The 23,793-nt window shown below is 45.8% G+C and overlaps 1 protein-coding gene across 1 annotated transcript; it reads left to right on the top strand.

Moving 5' to 3' along the window:
• Positions 1-408: 408 nt before the first annotated feature.
• LOC139229264 (claudin-19-like) lies at positions 409-17,935 on the top strand. Its single transcript, XM_070860922.1, has 5 exons — positions 409-631; positions 3,433-3,597; positions 6,410-6,494; positions 7,943-8,089; positions 17,890-17,935. Exons 1-5 carry the CDS (start codon positions 409-411, stop codon positions 17,933-17,935), a joined length of 666 nt encoding a protein of 221 aa, XP_070717023.1.
• Positions 17,936-23,793: the final 5,858 nt, after the last annotated feature.

The following is a 23,793-nucleotide window of genomic DNA, read 5'->3' as shown; positions in this document are numbered from 1 at the left end:
CTGGTCTGTTTGGGGGTAGTTTCCTTGTTGACAACCGAGTTCAGTTAATTCCACAGCTCCAAGAGGGAGTTACTGAAATGCCAAGGGAGCCAATCGCCTTTGGCCGGCTCCATCTGTTTTCAACACGTCAAAGGCTTTGTTGGTGAGAAATGTATTGCCTTGCCTTTGCGTTTCAAAGTGCCTGCTGTTTGCTACAATACAAGACTAAAATCCGTTATCAATCTCCGGGGCATTCCCACCAATACCCCATCTCTCAGCCGAAGTTCCGTCCGTTTGACCACGTTGATGAGACTCTGCGTAGGCTGGAGGCTGTATCCCTTGACCGGAGTTTGAACGGGAACTTGGGAGGGGAGGGGAGAGAAGAGAATACAAAAGGCGAGAATTACAGGGAGAGGGTTGGAATTCACGATGGCAAATTCAGGGTTTCAGCTGCTTGGCTATTTCCTGGCGCTGGGAGGCTGGGTGGGGATCATATCCACCACGGCGCTACCCCAGTGGAAGCAGTCGTCTTATGCCGGGGACGCGATCATCACCGCGGTGGGACTGTACGAGGGTCTCTGGATGTCGTGCGCCTCCCAGAGCACCGGGCAAGTTCAGTGCAAGGTGTACGACTCACTGTTGCTGCTGGAGGGTGAGTAGTACCCTCAAAGGTGGGGGGGGAGAAAGAGAATTGCACCTTCACTGTGAGCTGCTGTGTGTGTGTGTGTCTGTGTGTGATACCGTGTTATTGCGTTGTTTTAGAGTCCACACTGAAACTGACCAGCCGGCTTTGGGTTTAAAATGGAAATTGACAGGAATGTGAAATCAGCAGCGCCTTGTGTGAAACTCAACAGTTGCAAACATTGCCCACAAAGCGGCTTTGGGCCACTGCAGACAAACGCGGGGTTTGTTTGGCAAAGCAATTTTTGGAGTTTCCTTTCTTAATAAAGGAACATATGTCAATTGCAACAACAGAAAATACAAGAAAGCTCGCATGCATATTTTTTGTGTATTAATTCCAGTGAAAGGCCGGGTTATTCAGCCGGGGGATTACTCCAGAAGAGCGATTGGAACCCTTTTATATTCCCACAACTGGGGTTGCCAACCCTCCAGGATTGCCCTGGAGTCTCCCGGAATTAAAGTTTGTTCTCCTGCCGGGAACAACAGGGAGAAAAATCATCAGGACTAACAAAAATGTGTGTGTTCTCATTTTCTTTGAACACTTTCACTTATTAGTAATAAGAATATTGGAGATGTGGGGGGGGGGGGGGGGGAGAAGGCTGATTGACAGTCAAGAACCATTCAATCGGATAACAAAGAATATGCGAACTTTCCAATTGGCGGGGGAAGGGCGAGCGCTGTGAGGATGGACCAATGAGGGAAGCGTGGGGGTGGGGCATTGGACGCATGAAGTCATGTGATGAAACCTCCAGGAACCCGCCCAACCAGAGTTGGCAACTGGAACACAGCACGCGGCCCGACAAAGTTCCCAGGATCTAATCCCAAGATCCAGATCAGACTGCAGCTTTAACCACGGGAGTCACAGAGATGTGCACAGAGGGGTTTTATTTGGCTGGGAGAGGGGGTATTTTTGTCTTGTTTTGCTATTAAAAAAAATACATCAATTGCCTGGTGTGAAGGTTACTTGCCATTTAACAGCCCAAACCTGAGTGTTGTTGATCAATCAGTCATTTGTGTGGCCATGTTCTGTACAAAATTATTATTTAAATGGAGCAAGATTGCAAAGTGCCGCAGTACAGCGGGACCTGGGGGTACTTGTGCATGAAACACAAAAGGATAGTATGCAGGTACAGCAAGTGATCAGGAAGGCCAATGGTATCTTGGCCTTTATTACAAAGGGGATGGAGTATAAAAGCAGGGAAGTCTTGCTACAGCTATATAAGGTATTGGTGAGGCTACACCTGGAATACTGCGTGCAGTTTTGGTTTCCATATTTACGAAAGGATATACTTGCTTTGGAGGCAGTTCAGAGAAGGTTCACTAGGTTGATTCCGGGGATGAGGGGGTTGACTTATGAGGAAAGGTTGAGTAGGTTGGGCCTCTACTCATTGGAATTCAGAAGAATGAAAGGTGATCTTATCGAAATGTATAAGATTATGAGGGGGCTTGACAATGCGGATGCAGAGAGGATATTTCCACTGATGGAAGAGACTAGAACTAGAGGGCATGATCTTAGAATAAGGGGCCACCCATTTAAAACAGAGATGAGGAGAAATTTCTTCTCTGAGGGTTGTTAATCTGGAATTCGCTGCCTCAGAGAGCTGTGGAAGCTGGGACATTGAATAAATTTAAGACAGAAATAGGCAGTTTCTTAAATGATAAGGGGATAAGGGATTGTGGGGAGTGGGCAGGGAAGTGGACCTGAGTCCATGATCAGATCAGCCATGATCCTATTAAATGGCGGAGCAAGCTCGAGGGGCCGTATGGCCTACTCCTGCTCCTATTTCTTATGTTCTTAACCTGCAATATTTGCCTTACCCAAAAGTAGTGCTAGTACTTAAATAAGTAATTTATGGTTGTAGATCACACTGGGTCACCTTGAAAGAAAGACTTGTATTTATATCGCGCCTTTCACACACCGGACATCCAAAGCACTTTACAGACAATGAAGTACTTTTTGAAGTGCAGTCACTGTTGTAATGTAGGAAACGCAGCAGCCAATTTGCGCACATCAAGCTCCCACAAACTGCAATGTGATTATGACCAGATAATCTGTTTTATGTTATGTTGATTGAGGGATCAGTATTGGCCAGGACACTGGGGATAACTCCCCTGCTCTTGTTCGAAATAGTGCCATGAGATCTTTTATGTCCACTTGAGAGAGCAGAATTGGTTTAACGTCTCATCCGAAAGACAGCACCTCCGACAGTGCAGCACTCCCTCAGCACTGCACTGAAGTGTCAGCCTAGATTTTTGTGCTCAAGTCCCTGGTTACTTTGTGTGACACAGGGTTGTCACATGTACAGTTACCTGCCCCAGGTTTCCACACTCACTAAACTTTACTAAAAGGTGAGACTGAGATATACTTACAGTGGATTTGCAGATTGACGCACAGAGAAATACATTATCCATAATAACCAAATTAATGATTGAACTGAATCTTTAATATAAAATTAAATACAATATTGAATACATTTTAACATCTGGATTTAGTAATTCTATTCTTAAAGTGTGCAGAAGCGAATTGTATAGTTAAAACAAAATTATCGATTGTAAAATTAAATTAAAATGGGGAAACGTTACATTTTTGTACAGTGGAAGTGTACATTTGAAGGGATTTATGAACGGTTATTTTCATCTACACATTTTGTGAATTGAATTGCTGACAGTACATTGTGTAGAATGAACTTAAATACATTCCTGCTCCATCTGGAGAGGACTGAATGGTACGCTGTTATTTATTTGCCTCTCTGTGCCTTTTCCCATTTTCAGCCCACATCCAGGCATCCCGGGCCCTGATGATTGTTTCAGTTGTCCTTGGATTTATTGGCATCATTGTTAGTGTGGTGGGAATGAAGTGCACCAAGGTCGGAGACAATAACCCACTCACCAAAAGCAGGATTGCAATCTCAGGAGGGGTCCTTTTTCTCATGGCTGGTTAGTTGAAAGTTTACTTTTTATATATAGCATGTTAATAAAAGGGTCACTTTCCAAAGAATAGAGACGGTGTCCAATAATGTTGTACCGGAAGCATTGATTAAATTAGCATTTACTATCATTGTTATGATGCTCTCGATATGTCTCTAACCTTATAATGATTGCTGGACAGTAACTTTAACTACATAATTCTGACCCGATTCACTTGTGATTGCACCAATTATTTGCATATTTTCGATTGATGGGGCTGTGCTCAGTGTGCCTCTCCAGGCGCACTGAGCACATTAAAAACTCCAAATCGCCTCTCCTGCATTCTTTTCCTCTTCGCTGCATCCTCCATGTGTTTAAAGTAAAGCCTTGCCTACTCCAACTCACTCTTTCCAAGGCCCTCAAAACTGTGGCACTCCCTCAATCCTTCATCCCTCCTACAATCTGAAGGCTTTTAAACGCCAAGATTGGAGTCATTTAAAAATGACTCGATCTACCTCATTGAATGTATTTAAGGTGGGGATAAACAGATTTTTGAACAATAAGGGAGTCAGGGTTTATGGGGAGTGGGCAGGGAAGTGAGTTGAGCCCAAGATCAGATCAGCCATGATCTTATTGAATGGCGGAGCAGGCTCGGGGAGCTGTATGGCCAACTCCTGCTCCTGTTTCTTATGTTCTTATGTACCTCATCGTCTTCCCTACTCTTTTCGACCTTGATGATGTCCAGCACTGTGGGGGTGGGTCCTTCACCTGGGTTATTTATTATAAATCATTTGTTCACAGCTAGAGATATTATTGGTGCTAATCATTAATATTTAAAGCCATTCAATACAGTTTGTTACTAACCGATATTACTGAGTGACGCAGTGAGCCAGCGAGCTAATAATGTTACCATAGAACAGATAAGTTAGTCTCCCATGTCCTGATTGGACTTCTATCAAGGTGTTCCAATGTACTTCAATATTTCCCCCTCCTCTCCTGAAGGCATGGGTTCACACTGGGGTCTAATTCCATTGGGCGGAGTGACCTTCTAGGACCTCCCCCATCTGACCATCCTCCAAGAATGAGCCTCGACCATCAGTATTAGCCAGACTATGTCGTCGATGTCTGCCCTTGTTGATAAGAGGCTCCCGAAGTATGGAAAGTGGTCCACGTTGTCCAGGCCAACATCCCCAGCATCGAAGTACTGACCACACTCGACCAGCTCCGGTGGGCGGGCCACATCGCCCGCATGCCTGACACAAGACTCCCAAAGCAAGCTCTCTACTCGGAACTCCTACATGGCAAGCGAGCCCCAGGTGGGCAGAGGAAACGTTTCAAGGACACCTTCAAAGCCTCCTTTATAAAATGCAACATCCCCACTGACACCTGGGAGTCCCTGGTGAAAGACCGCCCTAAGTGAAGGAAGTGTATCCGGAAGGGCGCTGAGCACCTTGAGTCTCGTCACCGAGAGCATGCAGGAATCAAGCGCAGATAGCGGAAGGAGCATGCGGCAAACCAGTCCCACCCACCCTTTTCTTCAACGACTGTCTGTCCCACCTGTGACAGAGACTGTAATTCCTGTATTGGACTGTTTAGTCACCTAAGAACTCATTTTTAGAGTGGAAGCAAGTCTTCCTCGATTGCGAGGGACTGCCTATGATGATGATGATAGCAAGATGGTTCATCCACAGGGAACTAAGGGTGAGCTTGATCTTACCTGAGGTCCATGTATTTTTTCAGCAAGGGTCACTGTCTCGGGGTTGGGAAGTCAGAGTTGCCCCTCTTCCTAACCCAGGGGCACTGACGTCAATTCCAGTGCCCCTCCCACTGCGGCTGGGATTGACCAGCTCAGCACACATTGAAGCTGGGATCTCTGTGGTCTGTGCGGTTCATCTGAGCCACCGAGGTGTGTCTCTGGCTAGGATGCTTGAAGATGAAAGGAAGAATTGCATGAGACAGAGAGAAAATGTTCCCATTGGCGGAAGGGCCGAGAACCAAAGGACACAGATTTAAGGTGATTGGCAAAAGAACCAAAAGCGACGTAAGAAAAAACCTTTTTTACGCAGCGAGTGGTTAAGATCTGGAATGCGCTGCCTGAAAGGGTGGTGGAGGCAGACTCAATCATCTTTCAAATGGGAGTTCGATAATGTGGCGTCCTTACACCTTACTGTGGAATCACACGAGGCATGTACTGCAGACAAGGTTACTCTGTGACCTGAACCTTTATTCCCAGGACCAAGAAGTGCTGACCCTGCGTGGGACCTCCCTTTATATACCTGGGTGACCAGGTGAGGAGTCTCTCCCTCAAGTTCACCCCCTGTGGTCAAGGTGTGCATTACTCAGGTGTATACAGTGTACAGTGTTGTTACATAAAGGTTACAGTTATGTGAAAGTTACAAACATGACAGATAATATCTGAAGGAATAACATTTGCAGGGCTACGGGGAAAGGGCGGGGGAGTGGGACTCGCTGATGGGCTCGACGAGCTTCTTCCATGCTGTAACCATTCTTCTATGAGTAAGTGTTGCATATGCAATAACTAAAAAGGCTTAGTACCATGAACTCAATCAGGTGCCACTTGACTCTACTTTATTAGCTCTCAAAGTGAGGATTAAACATGGCGGCTTTCTTTATATACAAAGGCTGCACGTGTGTGTCTGTGGCCCAATGACCTCCAACGGTTGCTCCCCCTGGTGGCATGTAAACCCAGGCATACATACATTACAGTAAGATACCCAATCCTGCAGGTCTGGCACTTTTTAATTCTGTAAAAGCTGCAGTTTGCTAAGTTATTACATATTTGCTGAAAGCTGACCCCTGACCCCTGTTGTCTGCTCCACAGGACTCTGCACCCTGGTGGCCGTATCCTGGTACGCAACGAACGTTTCAAACGAGTTCTTTGACCCTTTAACACCGGTCAATGCCAGGTACAGAGCGCCGTGACAAGACTGTGCTAGCGATTGCGCAGATTGGAACATCTCTGACATCTCGACTTATCATTTTTCCTGCTGGAGTGCTTTACATCCAAAAACAGGAGTAGAACATGAATATCAATATAATATCGAGACAAGTTGGCGCAAGTCTTAGGCACAGAACATTTTCTCTCCTCCCCTTCTGAAGACTTTGACTCATGTTGGTGTACAGGCCTGATGGCACCTCATCCAAATGGCCATTGTTTATATGTGAGCTCAGACAATGAGTGTCAGCAGGCTATTTCACAATGGAGGCCATCACAACTTAGCCCAGCGCTGACTCTATCCAAATATGATCATTTTCCAGCAGGGGTAACTGTTAGGGGTTGCCAACTTTGGTTGGACATATTCCTGCAGGTTTCATCACATGACCTGGCTCCGCCCAGCCGTTTTTCCCTTCTTCAATATATTTATAACTAATAAACTAAATTGTTCAAAGAAAATGAAGTAAGACACACAGTTTATTTTTGTAATGATATTTCTCCCTGGTTGCTTACAGGAAATTTATCTGTAATTCCTGGAGACTCCATGAGCTTATGGAATGGTGGAGCAGGCTCGAGGGGCCACATGGCCTACTCCTGCTCTTATATCTTATGTTCTTATGTCCAGGACAAGCCTGGAGAGTTGGCAGCCCTAGTAACTCTGCCGAATTCTCATCCTTGTTTTCAAATCCTTCCATGGTCTCTCTCCTCCCTATCTCCAGCCCCACAACCCCCCAAGATATCTGTGCTCCTCTAATTCTGGCCTCTTGAGCGTCCCCGATTTTAATTGCTCTACCATTGGCAGCCGTGCCTTAAGCTGCTTAGGCCCTAAGCCTGTGAGGCACCTTGGGACGTTTTACTATGTTAAAGGTGCTATATAAATACAAATTGTTATTGTTGAGTTGGTTAAACTCAACCAAGGCAGCAGTTTGGGCCCTACGATCAATCTCAGTGCCCCTGGGGGTTAGGGATGGGATGAATGAGCCAGAATTTCCCCCTTCTGTTACCGATCCTGGCTGGAATGGGCTTGTGTGTGGATGTTGGCTGTGAGCAGGTCCAGGGTGCGATGCCTCCACTGTGGAAAGCCAGTGATGTCTGGGCTCATGGCGTGAACAATGGACTCTTGTCTTGGGTGAGGTACCAGAGGGGGAAACCGTAACCCAGTGTGAGTCAGTACTTAAGGGCAAGGAGAGAGAATGGTGAGGGGAAATATACTGTAATTTTAAAAAATTGTCATAAAAAATGTTTGAGCTGTCTAATCACTAATGTAATGATTTTTATTTTAGTGTACAGATTATTTAAATCACTATGTATTTTTAAAAAGCAAAGCAAAAAAATACTTGCGTCTAAATGTTTGCTTTGTTACAAGACTGGTATAGTGCACACTGTGAACTTTGACTTCTTGTCCTTTGACCTTTGCAGGTACGAGTTTGGTTCGGCCCTGTTTGTCGGATGGGCGGCTGCAAGCCTCACTATTCTGGGCGGATCTTTCCTCTGCTGCTCTTGTCCAAATGAAGAAAGGAGGGGCCAGTCATACTACAGATCCTCTCAACCATCCACTGTCAAAGAGTATGTCTGAAACACAACTCACGTAAAAATAGTTCGCGCGTAGACCTCAGCTTAAAGCTGAAGGTTGCCAACCCTCCTGGATTGTCCCGGCGGCTCCAGGAATTAGAGATTAATCTGCAGGACATTGCTGTGACCAACCCAGGAGACAAATCATAGGGACATTGAAAAATGTGTTGTGTTTTATTTCCACTTTCTTTGAGCACTTCCATTTATTAGTTTAAAAAATATTGGAGATGACTGACAGTCAAGAATTATCCAATCGGGTACTAAAGAGCCTCTTTGCTTTCCAGTTGGCCTGGGAAGGTGGCGCACTGTAAGGATGGACACTTGGGGTGACCAATGATGGGAGAGTAGGGGCGGGCAGTTGGAGGTGGGAGGTCATGTGACAAAACTTCTAGGCATACAACCAACCAGAGTTGGCAGATCCTGCTTAAAACTGACAATAATTCCACCACATTCTCCCAGTTTCTCCATCTCCGTCGCATCTGCTCTGACGACACCATCTTTCACAATAGTATATGTGACATGTCTTCCTTTTTCATCAACTGAGGATTCCCCTCCGCCTTGGTTAACATGGCCCTCGACCGTGTCCGTTCTATTTCCCGCACCTCTGCTCTCATCCCTTCCCCTCCCTCTCAGACCCATGACAGGGTTCCACTTGTCCTCACTTTTCACCCCACCAGCTTCCACGTTCAACGGATCATCCTCCGCCATTTCCGCCACCTCCAGCGTGATCCCACCACCAATCGCATCTTCCCCTCCCTTTCCCTCTCAGCATTCCAAAGGGACCACTCCATCCACGACACCCTGGTCCATTCCACAGTCACCCCCAGCACCCCCTCCCCTTCCCACGGCACCTTCCCGTGCAAGCACAGGAGATGCAACACCTGCCCTTTTACCTCCTCCCTTCCCACTATCCAGGGCCTCAAACACTCCTTCCAGGTGAAACAGCGATTTACTTGTACTTCTTTCAATTTAGTATACTGTATTCGCTGCTCACGATGTGCTGGTCTCTACATTGGGGAGACCAAGCATAGATTGTGTGACCACTTTGCTGAACACCTCCTTTCAGTTCGTAAGCGTGACCCTAAGCTTCCGGTCGCCTGTCACTTTAATTCTCCGCTCCACTCCCACTCTGATACCTCCGTCCTCGGACCCCTCCACTGTTCCAATGAAGCTCAACGCAAGCTCGAGGAACAGCACCTCATCTTTCGTTTAGGCACTTTACAGCCTTCTGGACTCAACATTGAGTTCAACAATTTCAGAGCATAGCCTCTGGTCATCTTTGGTTCCCTTTTCCTCACCCCTATCTTATGTTTTTTTTTCCTTCTTTTTTTCTCTCTTTGTCTATATGGCAGCTGGTCATTACTACACCATTCACACCCTATCCCGATTAACTTTTTTCTAACTTCTGCCATTACCATTTCAATTCGGTTCATCATCCCTTTTGTCTCTCTAATCTCTCCTGTCTTCCACCCTATCACAGACCTTCTCTTTTGTTCTTTCCTCCCCTCCCCCTTTCAGTGCTGAAGAATGTGCTCTTTTCAAACATTTGTCAGTTCTGACAAAGGGTTGTCGACTCGAAACGCTAACTCTGTTTTTCTCTCCACAGATGTTACCTGACCCGCTGAGATCTCCAGCGTTCTCTGTTTTTATTATTAAGGAAGTGTCTGGATCACTTCAAAATAATTATATTCACATTTTTATATTTTGTAAATTTTCTTGAACAAAACCCACTGAATTGAAACGTGCAACCGAGAACTACCATGGCCCCCAGTGCATTTCATTTCTTTTTTTAACTCATTTTCTCTGTGTTCTCCTGCAGGTACTGCCTCATCCTTGGGCACATTCCTAGGGTGCCAGGCATTCCCTGGCAACTCACCCAGGCAGTTATATGGGCTTGGACAATGATTGCTCGCAGGTTATTCAACCATGTTGGGCATCCTGCACTGATCCTGTCTTTACCCAACGTCATTGCACCTGTACTCAGCTGTGGCTCAGTGGGCAGCACACTCGCATCTGAGTCAGAAGGTGGCGGGTTCTAGGCTGACGCTCCAGAGCAGTGCTGAGGGAGTGCCGCACTGTCGGAGGTGCCGTCTTTTGGATGAGACATTAAATCGAGACTCTTTCTGCCCTTTCAGGTGCACTATTTCAAAGAAGAGCAGGGGAGTTATCCCTGGTGTCCTGGCCAATATTTATCCCACAATCAACACAACAACAAAAAAAAGATTATTTGGTCATTATCACATTGCTGTCTATGGGAGCTTGCTGTGCGCAAATTGGCTGCCGCGTTTCCCACATTACAATAGTGTCTACACTCCAAAAGTACTTCATTGGCTATAAAGGGCTTTGAGACGTCTAGTAGTTGTGAAAGGCGCTATATAAATGCAAGTCTTTACTTCCCAGCTGAGCTCACTGGATCAGGAGAGGGAGCCCTGCTGGATTTTTCTATTGTATAGACCCAAGGGTTGTTGAGTTTACTAAATGTTCAAAAATTGCATCCTATGGCTACTTGTGTTTTCTGCACTTACAGTATGACTGGGTTAGTAATCTGGAGAACATGGGTTCAAATCCCACCATGGCGATTTGAGAAATTGAATTTAGTTTTTTTTAAAACCTGGAAATAAAAACTGGTATGTTGTTAAAACCCGAAATGGTTTCACTAATGTTCTTTAGCGAAGGTAACTGTAATGTATTTGCTTCATGGGTTCTTTGCTTAAGAATTCATAGCAACACATTGCTACTAAGAAAAAGTTGGTTTATTAGTAAAGGTTCAACAATCACACTACACATTACCAGTTCAACTATTTTAGTTGTGCGCTTTAAACAAATGCCCCCTCCAAAAGACGCCTTTTTTCCAGTGCCCTTTTTTTGGGGGGGGGGGGGTGTTTTAGGACATTAAAAGAGAAATTATACAAGTGCCCCTGGCTAAAAAGGACGTGGGGGGGGAGTGGGGGGGGACTAAAACCGGAAAATTAAACAAATTAAACTTTAGACATAAAATCAAATTAAAACTTGGTTGCCGGGGGTAATGATGCACTCCAGTCTCTCCGGCGCCCACCTCTCGCGGAAGGCCGCGAGTGTACCGGTGGACACTGAGTGCTCCATATTTAACGATATTACCAGTTCATCCACCAGGCTCACAGCCACCTGCCTCATCGTGGATCCCCCGAACCCAACTGGCTGGGGTTTTATTGAGTCTTGTGAACATCACGTGACTGGCTAAGCTACTCCCAACTCAGCAGCTCCACAACTCTTTTTGGTTGGAACAGAAATAAACATTAAATCGAGTGCGTCCTGATTAAAGTGGGGGTACACTCCAAACACTTTTCAAGTGCCCCCTTTTTTTTGTTTTTTTGGGGTTTTTTTTTCTTTTTTTTGGTAGGGTTTTTTTGTGTTTTTTTGGGGTGGTTTTTTGGGCACTAAAACACAAATATATACAAGTGCCCCTATAAAAGGGGAGGGGGACACTAAAACTCGGCAATTAAAACAAATTAAACTTTAAAACATATAAAATCACATTAAAATTTGGTTGCTGGGGGTGATGATGCACTCCAGTCCCTCCGGCGCCCACCTCTCGCGGAAGGCTGCGAGCGTACCGGTGGACACCGCGTGCTCCATCTCCAGGGACATTACCAGTTCATCCACCAGGCTCACAGCCACCTGCCTCATCGTGGATCCCCCGAACCCAACTGGTTGGGGTTTTATTGAGTCTTGTGAACATCACATGACTGGCTAAGCTACTCCCAACTCAACAGCTCCACAAACCTAGGAGCATACTCACAGGTGCATACATTACAGAAACCTGCTCTCTTTACCCATTCTGGCCGATATGCAACTGCAGTCCCACACCAATGTGGTTGATTCTTAACTGCCTTCTAAAGTGGCCTAGCAAGCTACTCATTTATTAGGAATGGGCAATAAATGCCAGCTTTGTCAGTGATGACCACCTCCTGAGAATGAATATATTTTTTTTAAGTGGCACTGGTTGACCAAATATATAAATAGAAAGTCCATCATCATTGGTACAGAGAGATACCGAGAACATCAAGCAAATGTAGCCCTGATCTAAGCCCAAGTGCTGTCCTAGTATAGAATTCTAGGGTACCAAACCACATTCCATTCAGCATAGAAACAGGCCCATCCAGCCTGTGTTGGTGTTTTCCTTCACATGAACCATCTAATCTAACCCCACTCTCCATACACGCATAAGCTCGTATTCGTTTGAGTTTAGAATGTGGAGGGGACAATGTAATTGCGATATTTAAAATGATAAAAGAGTTCGATAGAGTAGATACAGAGACCTTATTTACTCTGGTGGGGGAAGGGGTCACAATCTTAAAATTAGAGCTCGGCTGTTCAGGAGTGAAATGAACAAGTACTTTTTCACGCAAAGGTTGGTGGAGATATGGAACTCTCTCCCCCAGAAGGCTGTGGATGCTGAAATATTCCAGACTAAGATGGACAGATTTTTATTAGGTAAAGGTATCAAGGAATATTTACGAAAGGATATATTTGCTTTGGAGGCAGTTCAGAGAAGGTTCACTTGGTTGATTCCGGGGATGAGGGGGTTGACTTATGAGGAAAGGTTGAGTAGGTTGGGCCTCTACTCATCGAAATGAATAAGATTATAAGATTATGAGGGGGCTTGACAAGATGGATGCAGAGAGGATGTTTCCATGGGAGAGACTAGAACTAGAGGGCACGATCTTAGAATAAGGGGCCGCCCATTTAAAACAGAGATGAGGAGAAATTTCTTCTCTCAGAGGGTTGTAAATCTGTGGAATTCGCTGCCTCAGAGAGCTGTGGAGGCTGGGTCATTGAATAAATTTAAGACAGAAATAAACAGTTTCTTAAACGATAAGGGGATAAGGGGTTATGGAGAACAGGCAGGGAAGTGGAGCTGAATCCATGATCAGATCAGCCATGATCTTATTAAATGGCAGAGCAGGCTTGAGGGGCCGTATGGCCTACTCCTGCTCCTATTTCTTATGTTCTTATAATATTGATCAAAGGCAGATAAATGGAGTTGAGGTACAATTCAGCCATGATCCAATTAACAAGACTAACTGACCTGTGTTCCTATCCATTAATGTTTCTCTTTCTAAAGCAACTACCTAACTCCCTTTTAAAATATTTAAGGATTACTTCTAACCACCCTCTACATAAAGATTTTTTTTGTGTTTATCTTAAATTTCTGCCCTCCAATTACCATCTCACCAGCTACTCACATCAATCTAGCACTATTTACTGTATTTGTTTATTATTTAGTCACTCACTGGATGTGAGCATCGCTGGCAATGCCAACATTTATTGCCCATCCCTAATTGCCCTTGAGAAGGTGGTGGTGAGCCGTCTTCTTGAACCGCTGCAGTCCGTGTGGTGAAGGTACTCCCACAGTGCTGTTAGAGAGGGAGTTCCACGACTTTGACCAAGTGATGTTGAAGGAACGGCGATATACTTCCAAGTCAGGATGGTGTGTGACTTGGAGGGGAACGTGGAGGTGGTGGTGTTCCCATGCACCTGCTGCCCTTGTCCTTCTAGTTGGTAGACCATAAACCTGAAGACTTCCATCAGATCACTCCTTAATGCCATTCACTATCATTGAACAGAATTCCTATCCAAGCATACGGTGCTGCATAAATTGTGCGTTTTTAAAAGGGCAACACTTGCCCTCATGTTTGACAAGATTTTTCTTGATGAGGGTGAGAGGAGTCACATTCCATCCTCATCGTGATGGCCACACACAAGTGATGCCATGACGTATTTTGATGCTGTTTCTACTTTCCATTTATAAGACAGTGTTGTCCCGCGTAGCAACCCGCCCACTGAGTTTGGTGAATCCAATATCAAATTTCATCTCTGGGCACCAGTGCATTTTAAAAATGAAATGCCTTTTTTCTAAAGCACAGCTTTAAGTTGCATGCTTTGTTGTGGTTTTCTTGAGTTGGAGTTGGTTGGGTTGTGACGCCACCTGCAGATTGGTAACGTTTCCCCCTTGGTTTCAGGAATCTGAATTGGAAAATGTTTCTGGGCAAACTGGCTATTGGGTTCTGCAATGTTGAATTTTGCGCTCTTCAATGTGAGAGATGTTGGTGATGGGGAATGAAACATTTGACCATTTCTGGCTCCCAATGTCAGCATTAATCACCATTTAACATCATAGATAGAGATAGAGCAAAGCCCTCTCTTTGTCAACAACGTGCCTCAGCTCCAACCTCAGAAAAATACCCCCTACTGCTGGATGTCCAAGCTGTTTTGCTTTCTTGGCCACGTAGGTACGTACAATGGCTACATATGAAGTTTAAAGCCATATTCCCATCAATTCAGGTTGTTGATACGAACAGATCTTGGTGTTCTGATCTGGGATTTATCTACCAGTGAGGCAGAAACTCTTATGAACATCCCTATCCAAACATTTGGGCCCACAAGCTGCTGAGTAAGAAATGTACACACAAACAGAACTGAATTGAAAAAGAAAAAAAAGAAAGACTTGCATTTATATAGCGTCTTTCACGACCACTGGACGTCTCAAAGCGCTTTACAGCCAATGGAGTATTTTTGGAGTGTAGCCACTGTTGTAATGTAGGAAAAGAAAAGATGTAGGAAATGTGGAAGCCAATTTGTGCACAGCAAGCTCCCACAAACAGCAATGTGATAATGGCCAGATAATCATTTTTTTTGATGTGTTGATTGAGGGATAAATGTTGGCCAGGACACCGGGGATAACTCCCCTGCTCATCTTCGAAATACTGCCATGAGATCTTTTACTCCCACTTGAGGGCAGACGGGGCCTCATTTTAACGTCTCATCCGAAAGACGGCACCTCCGACAGTGTAGCACTCCCTCAGCACTGCACTGGAGTGTCAGCCTAGATTTATGTGCTCAAAGTCCCTGGGGTGGGACTTGAACCCACAACCTAGTCGAGACTAATTGCCCAGTCTTTGAGGCTAGTCTGTGGCTGCTCTGAATGCGATTGCTAATTTGTGACATTAGAGACAATTTAGTGTTGTGCCATAGCCACTCGGAACTGGATTGAGACTGCTCCAACCTAGTTCATGTGTGCTTCTTACAGCCATCAGGAGAGGAGTGTTTCAGTTCCCAGACTCAGCTGGATTGGGGCTCGGGTCCCAGAGATGTAATCAGTTGTAGCTCAGTGTAAATGTACGAGATCAATTCTCATTAAAGATTCTCTTTAAATCCTGTCTTTAATTATGAGAGATGAGGAGTATATGTGGGGAAAGGAGAACACATAGTGCAGTGCACCAGCCTAACAACTGTACACACACTGGGGCTCAAATACCCCTTCGTCCAAATATTTACCAATGATACCTTTGTTAACATGAACACGTCAACATCACGCCCTCCAAAAGCAACCCGGAGAATTTATGTAAAGCATCTACTTCCTCTCTGCTGTCTCCCATGTCCTTTTCTTTGACATTTTCTGTCACTTGTTCTCTGCTATTTAATCTCTATTTCTCTCTCACCACATCTTTCTCGTTCCTTTTTCAATTCTGTATCTCCCTCACTATGCTGTCTCTCTCTGCCATTTCCCCACTCCCTATCTCCCTCATTGTGCTGTCTCTCTCTGCCATTTCCCCACTCCCTATCTCCCTCATTGTGCTGTCTCTCTCTGCCATTTCCCCACTCCCTATCTCCCTCACTGTGATGTGTCTGTATCCTTCACTGTGCTGACTCTTCCGCACTCTCTGCCATTTCCCTACTCCCTATCTCCCTTGGTGTGCTGTGTTCCTCACATAGTGGGGTAGGTTTTTACCTTCACTACCTGGGCATTACTCTGGTGCAGCAGATCAGCCGGTCTTTATAGAGCCTACCGGGCAGATTCTATAAAGGGTGGATAATCGGCTGTGCCAGATTACTGCTGAGGCGGCTGAAAGTCTACCCTGGTGTTTGTGCGACAAACATGTTTGTGTGTTGGGGCTACCAGAGGACGGGCTAGGAATGTAGATGGAGGGCTCCTAAGGCGCTAATGTCGGGCGGTCACTAAATTTAGTGCCGGAACATTTTTAGTGACGAGAGCAGCACAATTCAGTGTTTGCACCCTGACAGTGGAGTGGAGCACTTAGGGAAGCGTTCCACACCTCTCTTAGGGCGCTAAGCTGGGTGAGCACCTGAATATCCCGAGCTAAAGAGCCGGCTTCGTAGCTACCCAAGAGAGGCCTCCCTCCAAAAAAAAAAAATTTGACACAAGAAACATTCCCTCTACATTACTCACCCCAAATAAAGTTAACTCACAAAACAAAAACCAATCACACTTACCTCATGCAGTAATTTCTTCCCTGAGCACCCCGGGACAGCTCTGCATGCCAGCTTTCTCTGGCGGTGTCACTAGGGGGCGCTACGGGTGCAGCGCAAACCAAATTTTGCTTCCGTCTCGATACCGGGGACGTTGTACACCGACGTGACGCTCCCAGGCCATACTCCTCAGCACCGCCGGTGCCGGCAAACTGAATTTGCGGAGCAACGCTAATGCCGGCACTCGCAGCAGCAAACCCTTTAGCGCCCCTGGTCCAACCGAATTTCTCCCCCATTGCGTCCTTGTTGGATGCTGCAACTTTTCCAATTCAATGTACGATACTTCTACATCTTGAATGACTGCTTCAGTTAAATCACAAGCATGGCATCACTTACTCTTTTACTTTTTCAATCTTGGTGGTATTCTGCTCGATGTATCTTAACGCTCCACCTTGACTTCACATTAATAAAAAACGAAATTGTCGTCAGCAATGTTCCCTCTAATTTTTATTTTAGGTGCGTGGTCCCTTTAAATTTGCCGCGACCAAGCACGTGCAGTGTCCTTTGCAGCTGAACAGCTGGCGAGTGGCCGGCACGGGACCCCCCGATCGCCACACGGCCGCCCAGCTTAGGGGGAGCGTTGGTCGTCGGATGTTTCCCACAGTTTCCTTTTCCTATTGGAGTAAATGGTGGAGCGTCAAAGCCAGCCTGATAATCAATCCAAACTCTGACAAGCTCTTTAGCCTAAATGCCTGGGTCATTATTAGTTGGTACGCTCTTTTCTCAATAACTGTAGTTTGAATTCCTTCCACTCCGCTCCACTCCCACTCTGACCTCTCCGTCCTCGGCCTCTTACGAAGTTCAACGCAAGCTCGAGGAACAGCATCTCATTTTTCAGTTCGGCACTTTCCAGCCTTCTGGACTCAACATCGAGTTCAACAATTTCAAACCATCAGCTCTGCCCCTATTTTGTCACATGGCAGATGTTGATGATTTTGCCGTTCCCATTTATACCCCGTCTAGACTCATCTTTTGTTTCTTTACTTGTCCCGTGACCATCTCCTTTTGCTCTGTACTATCATCCCTTTGTCTTTTAATCACTCCTGCCTTCCACTCGATCACAGACCTTTCCTTTTGGTCTTTTCTCCCCTCCATCCTTTCCCTGCACTTGCTTAAAACCTGTTACATCTCTAACTTCTGATGAAAGGACATTGAACTGAAGCGTTAACTCTGTTTCTCTCGCCACAGATGCTGCCTGACCTGTTGATCATTTCCAGCACTTTCTGCCTTTATTTCTGGATTCCTTCTCGGCCTTTACTATTTTACAAAGCGTTGCAGGTCAAAGGGGGTGCGGTTTCATTCCTCCTTCTGCTAAAGAGTGTCGCTCTCACAAATGAAAGCATTCGCTTGTGCAATGTGTAAGGGCCGCCCATCCGTGGTGCGCTTTGTACATTGCCTGTGTGTTTTCGGTAAAAATTTACTGAGTTGAAGCTGTGTCGTCAGCTTGTCTGTGTTACTGACGTTCTGTCTCTTTTAAATTCCAGAACAAATTTTAAAAAGACATCTGCCAAGGGGGAGCAGTACTTATAGCAAGGCAGCGCACTGCAATTTTGTAACAAATGTGTTTGAGTCCTTCACGTAAGCAATCTTTAAAAAAAAAGTAATTGTAAAGCTGTGTGTCTTTATCAAAAACATACTTCGAGCCTAGGACAATGTGCAGGACACTGTGTGACCCAGCCCCATCCCATCTTCACTGTTGCTTATGTACGGGCCTGGAATTAGAACTGAAATGTACAGACATTCTCTGGATTATATGCTTTAAGAAGATTGTATTTCCATGTATCCTGAATGTTGATAATTCAGCTGTTGGACTGGACGCTGAGAAAAATGGTTTTCTTTTAATAAAGGCAAATTAAATGTGTCTCAGTATTTGCTTAAAGGCAGGAATGAGAAATAATTTGCATTTATATAGCGCCTTGCACCTCCTCATCACATCTCAATATGCTTCACAGTCATTGAATCACTTTTGAATTACTGTGACATAAGCCAACATGGCAGCTAAATTGTGCACAGCAAGCTCCCACAAACAGAAGATGAGATGATTGACCAATTGATGTTAGTTAAGGGAAGAACATTAACCAGAAGAACTACCAATGCTTCTTTTCCTCTAGCAGAGGGGTCAACAACCAGGGGCATAGATTTAAAGGAATTGGTAGAAGATTTAGAAGGGATTTGAAGGAAAATGTCTTCACCCAGAGGGTGGTGGGGGTCTGGAACTCACTATCTGAAAGGGTGGTGGAGGCAGAAACCGTCACCACGTTTAAAAAGTGCATGGATGTGCACTTGAAGTGCCATAACCTACAGAGCTACGGACCAAGAGCTGGAAAGTGGGATTAGGCTGGATAGCTCTTTGCTGGCCAGCGCGGACACGATGGGCTGAAATGGCCTCTTTCCATGCTGTCAATTTCTATGATTCTATGATTCTTCAAATAGTACTATGGGGTCTTGCATGGGCACCTAAAGGCAGCCTCAGTTTAACATTTCATCTGAAAGTTAGCACCTCTGACAATGAAGCACTCCCTTGCTACTGCACAGAAGTGTCGTTCCAAACTATTGCTTCGAGGTTTCTCTGCATTTATCCCCAGAGAGACCTGTAGCCTGGACACAAATCCAATTACGCCGATTAAAAATTGTGGAATTCTGGGCTTAAGTGACTCATCGTCCATCAAACCTTTGTCTGAATAAATCCACGTCCACAAAATTGGCCATGTCCCCAACTCTCAAATAGGAGTATCCTCCAATTGCACTTGTTGGTGTGGGGGAGGGGGGGGGGGCTTATCACTATTGCAACCAGATTTACAGGTGCAACATGAAGGAAAGTAATTCTTCTGGTGTTTAATAGCACTTTTTGGAGCATTTTAAACAATTTATCCTCAAGGAAACCTGCTCTGTATTAGGGCAGAATTAGAGGAGCGAAGATTTATTTAAGAGGGAGATAGATAGATTTCTAGAAACAAAAGGCATCAAGGGGTATGAAGAAAAAGTGGGAATATGGTGTTGAGAGATAGAGGATCATCCATGATCATATTGAATGGCGGTGCAGTCTCGAAGGGCCGAATGGCCTACTACTGCTCCTATTTTCTATGTTTCTATATCTCGGGGGTTGTGGGGCTGGAGGAGATTACAGAGATGGGGAGGGGCGAGGCCATGGAGGGATTTGGAAACAAGGTTGAGAATTTTGAAATGAAGCGTTGCTTAACCGGGAGCTAATGTAGGTCAGCGAGCACAGAGGTGATGGGTGAGCAGGACTTGGTGCGAGTTAGGACACGGGCAGCCGAGTTTTGGATTACCTCTAGTTTACGTAGGGTAGAATGTGGGAGGCCAGCCAGGAGTGCGTTGGAACAGTCAAATCTAGAGGTAACAAAGGAGTGGATGAGGGCTTCAACAGCAGATGAGCTGCAGCAAGGGCGGAGACGGGCGATGTTACGGAGATGGAAATAGGCGGTCTTAGTTATGCTGCGGATATGTGGTCGAATGTTCATTTCAGGGTCAAATATGACACCAAGGTTGTGAACAGTGTGGTTCAGCCTCAGAAAGAAGTTGGGAGAGGGATGGAGTCAGTGTCTAGGGAACACAGTTTGTGGAAAGGACTGAAAATATTGGCTTCGGTCTTCCCAATATTCTATTGGAGAAAATTTCTGCTCATCCAGAGCTGGATGTCGGACAAGGAGTCTGACAATTTGGAGACCGTGGAGGGGTCGAGAGAAGTGGTGGTGCGGTAAAGCTGGGTGTCATCAGCGTACATGTGGAAATTGACGCTGTGTTTTTGGATGATATCGCCAAGGGGCAACATGTAGATGAGAAATAGAAGGGGGCCAAAGATAGATCCGTGGGGGACACCAGAGGTAACGATGTGGGAGTGGGAAGAGAAGGTGCAGGTGATTCTCTGGCTACGATCAGATAGATAAGAATGGAACCAGGCGAGTGCAGTCCCACCCAGCTGGACAATGGTGGAGAGGCGTTGGAGAAGGATAGAGTGATCAACGTATCAAAGGCTGCAGACAAGTCAAGAAGGATGAGGAGGGATAGTTTGTCTTTGTCACAGTCACAAAGGATGTCATTTGTGACTTTGATGAGAGCTGTTTCGATACTATGGCAGGCGCGGAAACCGGATTGGAGGGATTCAAAGATGGAATTGCGGGAAAGATGGGCACGGATTTAGGAGGTGACAACACATTCAAGGACTTTGGTGAGGAAAGGGAGGTTGGAGCTGGGGTGGTAGTTTGCAAGGATGGAGGAGTTGAGGATTGGTTTTCAAAGGCTAGGGGTGATGATGGTAGATTTGAGGGAGAGGGGGATAGTACCCAAGGAGAGAGAACCGTTAACAATGTCAGCTAACATGAGAGCCAGAAAAGTAAGTTGGGTGGTCAGCAGTTTGGTGGGAATAGGGTCAAGGGAGCAGGAAGTGGTTCTCATGGACAGGGTGAACTTGGACTGATCATGGGGGAAGATCAGAAACTGTGAGGTCAGGGCTAGGGCGGGGGGGATCCTTAGAGGAAGTTTGGCCGGTGGGCTAGGGGAAGGAATGGATGAGGCGGCTGAACAGATGGCCTCAGTTTTAGAGATAAAGAAGTCCATGAGCTCCTCACACATATTGTTGGAGGTGAGGGTGGAGACTGGGGAGAGAGGTTTTAAAAGACGGTTAGCATTGGAGATAAGAAACCATTGTTTATCTTTATATTCCAGAATTATCCTGGAATAGTGAGCAATTTTGGCAGATAAGAGCAGGACCCGATAGTGCTTTATGTGGTCCAGCCAGATCTGGTGGTGAATGGCTAAACCAGTTGTCCGCCATATCCGTTCAAGTCTGCGCCTCTTGGACTTAAGGGGCTGAAGATCAGGGCCGTGCCAGGGGGAATGGCCAGGGTGAGAGAGAGTAATTGTTGTAACAGGGACTAGGGCATGAAAGGTGGTGGTGAGGGTGTGGATGAGCAGATCGGTAGCTGCAGAAATGTCATGGTGAACGGAGGGCCAAAGGCTGGACAGTTGGGAGTTCATAAATGCAGCTGTGAGAGAGTCGGGAGAGAGTTTTTTTCCAGGGGTGAACACAGGAGGTAGTTGGGGGAGGGAGGGGGGTGCAAAGGGGATGTGGGTGGGGAGTGTGACACGATGGGAGTAGCGAGGCCACAAGAGATGGCAAGGACGAGGGGCTGGCCGGGATATGGGTTGGGGAGTTTACATGGAGGGAGAATAGGAGACTAAGAATCATAGAATCTTACAGCACAGAAAGAGGCCATTCGGCCCATCATGCCTGCGCTGGCTCTTTGAAAGAGCTGTCCAATTAGTGCCAGTCCTATGCTCGTTCCCCAAAGTCCTGCAAATTTTTTTTTTTCAAATATATATCCAATTCCCTTTTGAAAGTTACTATTGATCCGGCTTCCAGCACCCTTTCAGGTGGTAAAACCTTCACTCACCTTGGTCAGACACTTTCCCATATCTGAACATTTAACAACCTTCTCAAAATCCACTTCCTCGTCCAAACTTTTCACTATATTTCATAATTTCTCTTTTCCCAGCTTAGTTTCCATTTCCAACGCCCATCTGTGAAGTGCCTTGAGACACTTTTATTTTAACGTTAACGTCAACTTATTATTTTCCAATGAGTTAACAAATCCTTCTTTAACAATAGGGGGCAAAGATATCCGAGCATGAAACCTGCAGTTGCCTCGTCAGCCAGCAGGAGGCAGCACTGCTGCGAGATAAATAAACAGCTCACTCGTCAAGATATTATACACCCCCCCGATCCACTGAATACTGGCTAGAATCATTGGACAGCAATCAGAAGAGGCAATCCTTGCTGATATTTTCTATGTCCCTAGTTTAGAGGCTCGAAGGCCAATTGCAGTGTTTAATTACTACTCTGGATGAGATTAAAATATATGAATAATGGAACAAGAAAAGGTTATTCATCCCATCAAGTCCACTCCATCCTGAGCCATGAATGACTATTCTATTGTGAACACCCCCACCACCGCCAGGGAACAATCTATTGATCCCCTTCTTTTACCTCCCTTGAAAAAAATATGAAGTAGTGCTGTTAATATCTCCATAATCCTCAATCCCCTTCTCAACCGATATAAGAACATAAGAAACAGGAGCAGGAGTGGGCCATATGGCCCTTCGAGTCTGTTCCGCCATTTAATGAGATCATGACTGATCTTGTACGTCAACTTCACTTTCCCGCCCGATCCCCAAATCTCTTGATTCCCCTAGAGTCCAAAAATCTATCTATCTCAGCCTTGAATATACTCAACGATTCAGCATCCATAGCCCTCTGGGGCAGAGAATTGCAAAGATTCACCACCCTCTGAGTGAAGAAATTCCTCCTCGCCTCAGTCCTAGATGGCCGACCCCTTATCCTGAGACTTTACTCCCTGGTTCTAGACTCTCCAGCCAGGGGAAACAACCTCTCAGCATCTACCCTGTCATCCCCCCTCAGAATTGTACATGTTTCAATGAGATCACCTCTCGTTCTTCTAAACTCCAGAGAGTATAGACCTATTCTACTCAATCTCTCCTCATAGGACAACCGTCTCATCTCAGGAACCGATCTAGTGAACCTTCCTTGCACCCCCTCTAAGGCAAGTATATCCAAATATTGATATTGACCCAGCTCCCTTCCAAAGCTGTTAATTGATCCTGAATCATCTTCCTTCTCAGGGAGTCTGCTCCTTAAGCCCACTATCCTGTGGGGAAGGAAATTCTCTGCTGATTTTGCCCAAGGTTTGTGAGCTTATGGGCCCGATATTAATGGGCAGCTGTTGAGGGTGCCGGGGAGCCAGAAATCAGCCAAAGAACCCAGAAAAACCCGGGACGTGGAGTACCTGCCGATCTTAACAGCAAGGTCTGAATACAACAACAACAACTTGTATTTATGTAGCAACTTTAATGTAGTGAAACGTCCCAAGGTGCTTCACAGTTGTATTATGCGCTAAAAAAATTGACACCGAGTAGAAATTGGCGCAGGTGACCAAAGAGCTATGTTTTACGGAGCATCTTGAAGGAGGAAAGAGAGGTAGCGAGGTGGAGAGGTTTAGACAGGGAGTTCCAGAGCTTGGGGCCCAGGCAACAGAAGGCACGGCCACCAATGGTTGAGCGATTATAATCAGGAATGCTCAAGATGGCAGAATTAGAGGAGCGCAGACATCTTGAGAGGCTGTAGGGCTGGAGGAGGTTACAGAGATAGGGAGGGGTGAGGAATTTGTAAACAAGGATGAGAATTTTGAAATCGAAGCTTTGCTTAACCGGGAGCCAATGTAGGTCAGCGAGCGCAGGGGTGATGGGTAAGCGGGACTTGGTGCAAGTTAGGACATGGGCAGCCAAGTTTTGGATCACCTCTAGTTTACGTTGGGGAGAATGTGGGAGGCCAGCCAGGAGTGCGTTGCAAT

This window comes from Pristiophorus japonicus, chromosome 18 (assembly GCF_044704955.1).
Source record: "Pristiophorus japonicus isolate sPriJap1 chromosome 18, sPriJap1.hap1, whole genome shotgun sequence".
Taxonomy (NCBI): Eukaryota; Metazoa; Chordata; class Chondrichthyes; family Pristiophoridae; genus Pristiophorus; species Pristiophorus japonicus.
This window is presented reverse-complemented; position numbering and strand designations above follow the sequence as displayed.

Excerpts from the sequence above, each read along its gene's own strand:
- LOC139229264 (XM_070860922.1), top strand. The coding sequence starts at position 409 with ATGGCAAATTCAGGGTTTCAGCTGCTTGGCTATTTCCTGGCGCTGGGA. Across the intron at positions 3,598-6,409 it reads GGTCCTTTTTCTCATGGCTG|GACTCTGCACCCTGGTGGCC; the intron begins GTTAGTTGAAAG and ends TCTGCTCCACAG. Across the intron at positions 6,495-7,942 it reads TTAACACCGGTCAATGCCAG|GTACGAGTTTGGTTCGGCCC; the intron begins GTACAGAGCGCC and ends TGACCTTTGCAG.